This window comes from Sinocyclocheilus grahami, unplaced genomic scaffold, assembly GCF_001515645.1.
Source record: "Sinocyclocheilus grahami isolate Dianchi unplaced genomic scaffold, SAMN03320097.WGS_v1.1 scaffold7594.1, whole genome shotgun sequence".
Classification (NCBI taxonomy): domain Eukaryota; kingdom Metazoa; phylum Chordata; class Actinopteri; order Cypriniformes; family Cyprinidae; genus Sinocyclocheilus; species Sinocyclocheilus grahami.
Genome location: NW_015511573.1, coordinates 948 through 9,383, shown reverse-complemented (window position 1 = coordinate 9,383; position 8,436 = coordinate 948). Strand labels below are relative to the sequence as shown.

Below are 8,436 nucleotides of genomic sequence, written 5' to 3'. Positions count from 1 at the left end.
AGACATAAAAATCCAAATGATGCCAAAAAAAGTAAAGATTATGGCATAAAAAGTCAAATTTAAGTCAAAATGACATGACACTCATAAACTATTTGGGAATATGCTATTGCTAATAAATGACCGTTTTCATAATAAACTGTGAGGTCTACAGACTTAAGTCTTCTATGCATTACAGTTATCTTTTGGTGTAAGGCATCAGATTGAAGCTATTGTATTCTGCAGAACATAAAGAAATGTTATTTCGAAGAACAATGAGGGTCAGACAACATTGCTTTTCATTGTATGTAAACATTTATGTTCAACAGCAGAATTAAAGTCATATATTTTTGAAACAATCACAATTCGATCAAAATTGAGGATTAATCAATAATAAACATTCTCATTTATGGGGTGAACTGCCCCTTTAAGATTGGTAGCGTCAGAACTTCGAAAGGTTAAAAACTCTAGTAGCTTTTCATCTTAGATATGGCAACACTTGGAATCGTTCCATGTCAAAATTATCATTATTGTGGACCATACGCTTTCACACGCCTCCTACTCCACGTCACAATCTCATCTTCACAGCAAATTCCTTCAGAATCAGAGCTACGCAAGTCTTCCTGAGAGATAAACAGATGGTAAACCAAGTCAAACTCTAATTCACTTTACCTTTACCGTGGCCTGAAGTCCTTAAAAGAGGTATATTGTCATGTTCAGTGCGGCAACATTTGCTATTGTTAGGCTACTTCAGAATCTCACGTTATCATATTTAGAAAGATAATCCCCATGACCCATCTTGATGTTTCTTACGTCACACATTCATCACGGTTTTCTCTGGAGATCCTGTAAACTACAAGGTTGCAGGGTGGAGCGAATGTTGCTGCTCTTTATGAATAACACACCCAACTGACGTCTCTGCATTTAGCCTAGCTTTCTTACGGATGATCACAAGAAAATATGCAATTCAATTTAAAAATACACACAGCTACAAACCTAGTTTTCAAAAGAGGGAACCATCATAACCTTCAAAAGAATATTAGTCATCTTTTTCACAACCAAAGCTTCTAATTGAATTTAAACAAGTGAAATCATCAAATTATTCTGAAAATGTAAATGCACAATATCTTGATAAATAATGACGTTTGATGTAAAGACATTATGAATTCAGATAAACAAGTCTGGTTAGCTAGAGTTATGTCCTTGTATGTAAAGAATTGCATTTTTTCAGTGAAGTGTTCATAAAAAAATCACACCTAGGCCATTTTCTGTAAAGCATAGAAGTGTTTAAAGAAAAAGCATATCTTTTCTAAAACACATTCAAAATGACGTGACTTTGCTTGATAATTTATGGTCTGAATGAACACCTCTCTATAAGTCAATGAATAAAAGTTGATGATCTCTTTATATTAAACAAATTAAATTTATTTATTATAAATACTCTATCAATTAAACCCTTTACTGATATTTCATTATGGGAGCTTGTGGACAGTCATATTCAAGTACTTTACTAGAAGATCATAAGCTGCAAGATAATATGAAAATATGAAAATAAATAGCTTTTGAATTTTCTGATAAATGATGCCTTAGCTTCTTGAAACACATACTTTCACAAATATATCAATTAAAACCAACAAACAAAGTGTAAATTAGAATACAAACTTGTTTACATATCACAGTGAAACTTTATTTGTTCTTGAAACATTTGACATAATTATAGAAAATTATATAAAAATGGTTTGCTCTGGAATCGTTCACTTTTATTATAACACAGACCTGGCTGAAATGCTACTGTGATGAAACGTGTCAATGATAACACTTTATGGAAGGCAGAAGGGGTCAAAAGTTTTTAAAAGGAACGCGCGAAAATTGATTGCGTCATCATGCACTGTTTGTCCGCATTAACGCTACAACATGCACAACAACCAATGAAATTGCTGTATTTGAGATTATATTTGCATATATTCCACAATGATATACAAACATCAGACATGATGTTTTTTCCATGAACATGATGTTTTTACACTGGTATGCATGTATGCAAACATCAGACATTATAACACGGCCAGAATGTGTGTGTCTACACATGCAAAAGAAACACATTCAAAATTACCATTTAAATGCGGACAAACAGTTGCACGTTCAAATGCCACAGAAAACTTCCACGTGTTCCGTTTAAATACGTTTGGCCCCGTCCACCTTCCATAACGCTTGCATGTGACAAGCATACACTTCAAGTCACATAAAACAGCACAAAAATGTACAGTAGTTCAACACAGCGACGTGGATGCGATAAGGCAGCAGCGGCACAATCAGAAAATGCACTAAATTACATTAAAATTACAATCAATGGTGCGTTCAAGTCCTCCTGGGGAGTTCGTATTTATGAGCTGGGAATCGTAATTAGGATGTCAGGTGCATTCAAATCACTTGGCAAGATGGTGATGTACCTTTTCTATGAAAAACAACTCTATTTCTACAAAATGATGAATAAAGAATGTGCATTACTTGTGTTTTTGCTTATTCAATTCCCAAGTGCTGTAAGCTAAATTGTTACATATTATATCATAAATGAACAATACTATTGTATTTTGTTCATGCAACTTGACTAGTTTTAGTGTACAAATAAAAAATAAATGAATTTATTTCAACAAATTTATCATCAAAACAGATATTGCATCTGTTGCGTCCGCCATGTCGGAAACGCAAGGCTTAAAATAATCCTGCTTAAAAAATATTGTTAACCAAATCTTACACTAAACTTAAATAGAAAAAAAACTACTTAAACTTATTTAATTTCAACTAGCTGCCAAGGCAATATTTTTAATGTAATGTTTATATATCAACGAGACTAAAATAATACTGTTTCCCACTCTTTGTGGTTGCGTTCATGTGTGTTAAACTCATAAATACAATCTTTCTGACTTGAACGCACCATTATTCACTGAACATTTTCCTCCTCCTCCTCCAGAAACTTGGAATAAAAGCTCAAACTCATTGAAGCACAGTCTGCAAAAAATCTTTAGTTTTCAAAGATTTCCTCAGTGTCAGGGAAAAGACAACCGTTTGCTCTCTCACGCCGTGACAAACACCAATCGGGCAGAATACACCAGATCCGCCAGGTAGATCAGGAAGTTGAGAGCGGTGAGAACAGCCACGGCCACCAGTTTATCCCACCAACACAAACCGTGACCGTATTGGCAGAAGTCCGGTCGTCTTGAGGTCCCCGAATGACGGCTGTCGAACTTGAAGATTGGCCAAATGATGGTGGCGGTGAGGTACATGGCGACTGCTAGCAGGGCGTAGGCGGAAAGGAAGCGTGCGAACGGGAACGGCAGGAACCCGGTGCATTCCCCGACGCACATGACCACGATGGCCGCCGAAATCACGAAGCAGATGCAGTAGACGGCCATGCACCACTTCAGAGCCGGGTGACTGTCGTAAGAGACGGGGTTGCTGACGAACGCGAATATGACGCTGGCCACGAAGGTCTCGCAAACCTTAAGCAGGCCTGGAACCGTGGCCATGTACCCGGCGACTTCGCCCGGTTGCGCTCGCGTCAGACTCACTTCGACGAAATACGCCACGGTGGCCAGGCAGGAGAAGACAGAGGAGGCGATCCGGTGGTCTCGCACCTCGTCGCGCCTCGTTTCGCCCTTCAGGAAGTAGAGCGGGAAGATGATGGACGCCGACAGGCAAAAAAGCGAAGCGTAGCAGGCGAAAGAAATAGGGAAGTTGTTCCAGGACACAGGGGCACGAGACTGGAGACCCATGAGCTCCACCACCAAAACCAGCAGGGTCCCGGCGAAGCTGAAAGCCCAGCAGAAGATGCTCCAATCGTACATGCCGCCGCTGACCGCCCCTCCGTGGGCCGCCACGCTAAACGCCACACACGTGAATACTAGAGCGGCCAAACGCACCCACGTGAGGCGGGAGGACTTCAAGATCACCAGAGGCATGATTGGAGAGGTTTTTGGATGTCAAAGGTGTGCAATGTGTGTCCTTCTGGTGACTCTGCAAGGACAAAAAGAGAGGCAGATGGACCATCTGTATCAACAAAGCATGCCACTGGCTGAGAGATTTGACAAGCTCCAATCAATGATCGTGTTACAAAGACCACATGCTCAAGAGAAGCACTTCAGCCCTGGATGTGTGAATATGTACACTCTAAAAAAATGCTGGGTTGTTTCAACCCTTTTTTGGAATCAAATATGGACTAACCCAACATTTGGGTTAAAAATTGAATGTAAAAATTTAACCCAACAGTTGGGTTAGTCCATATTTGACCCAAAGTTGGGTTGAAACAACCCAGCATTGTTTTGAGTTTAGCCTGTTACAAAGGTTTGACACTTTTAGTGTGGTCTGTTTCCTGCACTGCACTGGCTTTACTAAAGCGTGCATTGTATTGCATTCATGCATGGGTTGCGTAACCGTTAAGTACTGATCCAAAACTAAAGATAGATATGCACTCATTCCCAGAGTGGTTTTAAAGAGAAATCTGGCATCATTTACTCACCGCTGTGTTGTATCAAACATGTAGGAATTTCACATGTTTCTACATTCTGCTGAATTCAAAAGAAGATATTTTGAAGAACGCTAACGGTTGCTGGTAGGCCATGGACTTCCATGGTATTTTTTTGGAAGTCATGGTGACCAGCAACTGTTTGGTTACCAACATTATTCAAATTGTCTTGAAACAACTTGAGTAAAGGCGAGTCAATTATGACATTTTGGGTGAACTATCCCTTCAATGTAGCTCAGGGAAACAACACAAGAAACACGTGTCTCATACTACTTCACACACTTTTAATTTAATGCACATGATCACTTTTTAAGCAACAGTTTATTCGTTAATGGCAAATTTAAATTGTATGACGCTATGAGAATACATTTTGCGTGCAAAGAAAACGAAAATAACGACCATCTGAGTCCACAAAGCATGCCATTAGCGGAGAAATCTGACAAGCTTCAATCACTGATCGTGTTACAAAGACCACATGCTCGAGAGAAGCACTTCAGCCCTGCTTGTGTGAACATGTGACCCATTTTGGAGGTTTGACGCTTTTAGGAGGAGCTGTGTGGCCTGTTTCCTGCACTGCATTGGCTGCATTGACTAAAGTGTGCATTGTATTGCATTCATGCCTTGGTTGCGTAACCGTTAAGTACTGATCCAATGAGAACAGCACAGTCCACACCATAATGTCCAGCCTGCTCTCTTACATACAATGACAACAAATGGAACATGGCTGTAAAGCGCCAACATTATCACCCCACATGAACAAAAATACTATAGTGCTTTTGAACCGTACCATAGTAAATACTTGAATTAATTTGTTGTGGTAGCTGATGTGGTAATATAACAACTATAGTAATGTAAACAAATGTATAAAGTTGTCTACACAACTATAGGGTATATTATACTACAATACACTACAGTTTACTGTAGTAAAAACTATAGTATACTACAATCGTTGTTTTTTACAGTTTATCAGTTCACTATAGTTAATACTACAGTATGCTGCAGCATTCAGAAGTGTTGTAAATACTATAATATATACAGTATAATACACTTTACTATAGTATGGTTCAAAAACACTATAGTATTTACTATAAATTAAATTAAAGTTAATTGTGTGCTTTTCCCCTCTACCAGAACTCTCAAATCTGATTCACAACACAGCAAACGGCTGTTTAAATGCAGGGTTCGGGTTTATTCTGCCTAAGATCTTCTTTTTAAAGCAGAGTAAAGATGGGGTTGGGTTTGGAATGACGATGGTTTTTTTTGTTTCGTTTTTGGGGTGTACTGTTTCTTTAAGAGCTAAGCTCTAGAGTTAGACTATAGAGGTCGGGAATTCACACAATATGTCCCAATTTAAGCTACTTTGTGACTAGCACGAGGTAACACCCTTATCAGCAGAAGTGACTCGACTGCGGGTCACGTCCTCCACATTAGCCACTACCTATTTTTGACACAAGCGGAGCCAGCAAACAAAAAGATCATCTCTACTAGATTTTTTTTTTAAGCCGTTGGGGCAGACTTAAACTATAAATTACGCCTCTGTTATTGTATTTAATTGCACAGCCTATATACTGGGCTAAACTTTAACCTCAGCATGTCTTTCCTCCATCTTTCTAGCAGCTAACGGATGTGGTGGAGGGTGTGGTTGCTGTGTTTTATGGGTCGGATGAGGTTGCGATGAACGCAATGGTGAGCGTGCGGTTGGTTCGGAGAAACTCTGAACTGAACGCGTTTATCAGAATTCTAGAACTTTTGAATGCGCTTAGAAGATGCCAGATGTTTCGAAACGCGCGCACAACATATAAATCTCATGCAAAAGCGTATTTATGTAAATGAGGCGCATTCCTCAGTCAGGAGCGTCCTGGCTGTCTACAACAACAAAACAATACAAACATAAGACCAATGCAAACACAGACTAACCCGAAAGAAAAGAGGAAAACAAATGATACAGACATACCTTGTGCAGACTTTTTCCGCTTTGTTTCAGTTTGTATCACAAATGAGAACCGAGTCGCTGGCCAGATGTTCTCTTCCTTAACGGGACTCGCTCAGGGCTCCACGCCCATTTCCTTCCGAATTAGGTAACGTTACAGCCTTTCTCTCACCATCTGACCTCTCCATGCAGTCTGGGGAAGGGCATCTGCGTGCTAAAGTTAGAGGTTGGAATTTAGCATTCCATTAGCACATTGTCTCAAAATGTTCTTTACAGACAGAAAAAGAGAATGCAATTCTTACCAAAGCTTATTTTTGTACAGTTCTGTAGATGCTTTGTTTTTGAGTGGAACTCACTAACTCGCTGTAACTGCGTTTTTAGTTTAGTAAGCAAGGGTATGGAGCAAAACGAGTACAATAATGTCATAAATAATGAGGGGGGAAGTTAAATTGGACAACTGAGTGGTAGAGTAGCCTAATAACCTAATGTTCGTTGTTGTCAGTCAGTGATTTTACAGATTTTAAACCTGGTAGCGTCTCTAAATCTGACGAATCATGTGGTAAACTAGAGACTGTAGAGATGTTACTGTGTCAGACTCTGCATAAGGGCTCCTGACGCGTGTGAGCAGCGCTCGCTGGTGGTCTAGTGGTTAGGGTTCGGTGCTCTCATCACCGCGGCCCGAGTTCGAGTCCCGGTCAGGGAACATATCCTTTTCACTGTTAATACAACAAGAATTGATTTTTTTTGTATCTTCTGAGTCACGGGTTACTGGATGTTTACATGAGATTGAAGTATTTTGTTATTATTTTTTAATTGTGATAATTACGAACACAGAACCCAAATGTCACTGTTTTAAATGAAAAAATGCAAACAGGCACGTTTTTTTTTCCTTTTTAACAAACGTAATTAAACCGTGTACAAAATTAGTACAAGTATATACATCTCAGAACAGGTGCTACCAAAAAAAGCACATAAATAATATTTATATATATATATATATATATATATATATATATATATATCTCCCTTGTTTTGTATTGTGCCGAGGTAGTAAAATTACAATTTACAAGTGAAATATGGGTCAAAATTATCCATTTTTCTTTTATGTAAAAAAAGTCATTAGGATATTAAGTAAAGATCATGTTCCATGGAGATATTTTGTACATTTCCTACCCTAAATATAGCAAAACTTAATTTTTGATTAGTAATATGCATTGCTAAGGACTTCATTTGGACAACTTTAAAGATGATTTTCTCATTTATTTATTTTGCACCCTCAGATCCCAGATTTTCAAATAGTTGTATTTTTTTTTTCCATTAAAAAAAAATACCCTTATGACTGGTTTTGTGGTCCAGGGTCACATATATACAAATGTTTAAATAAATGTATGCATATATATACACACATTTATTTTATTTCAAGAACCATTTTTCATCTATAATAACCCAGAGTCAAAGCAGATCCTTATTTTAGTTGATACAGTGTTCAAAAGATGCTTTGGCTTTTGTTTGTTTTCACACATAAATGTGATACTTTACAAACAAATGTATGATAACATAAATAATACTATTGTAATCAAAATTGGGGGGAAAAAAGTAAATTGTCTCTCCAGTAAATGTGATTTTTGTGCGTGCAGTACCGAAACCCAACCGATAGAGGACGAGCGTGAGTCTGTGTACACTGGGATAACAGTGCGCTTAAAGACCTCCAGATCACACACTTGATTATTCGAGGTTAAACATTAAGAGCTATTTTTGACTTTTGAATGATTTTTTTAATGCCCAATCAAAGACAAACATAAGAATTATAATCGACCAGAGAAATTGATGGTAGTGGGTTCTTACCCAAAAATGTAAACATTTGGGAATTGCCAAGTATAATAAAAAGATTATCAGTATATCGAATACGGGAATTAGAGTTATAACAAAAGCAAATGAGATCACACGTGTTAATATTATACATTATATAATATATGTTATGTTCTTTTAGCCAAGCTCCAAAATCAAA

At 38.1% G+C, this 8,436-nt stretch overlaps 1 protein-coding gene across 1 annotated transcript; it reads right to left on the bottom strand.

The window, feature by feature from the left end:
• Positions 1–2,779: 2,779 nt before the first annotated feature.
• Positions 2,780–6,558, bottom strand: LOC107577887 (myeloid-associated differentiation marker homolog). Its single transcript, XM_016263914.1, has 2 exons — positions 6,453–6,558; positions 2,780–3,990 (listed from the first exon to the last, which is right to left on the bottom strand). The coding sequence occupies exon 2, from the start codon at positions 3,933–3,935 to the stop codon at positions 3,051–3,053; it is 885 nt and encodes a 294-aa protein (XP_016119400.1). The 5' UTR covers positions 3,936–3,990; positions 6,453–6,558; the 3' UTR covers positions 2,780–3,050.
• Positions 6,559–8,436: the final 1,878 nt, after the last annotated feature.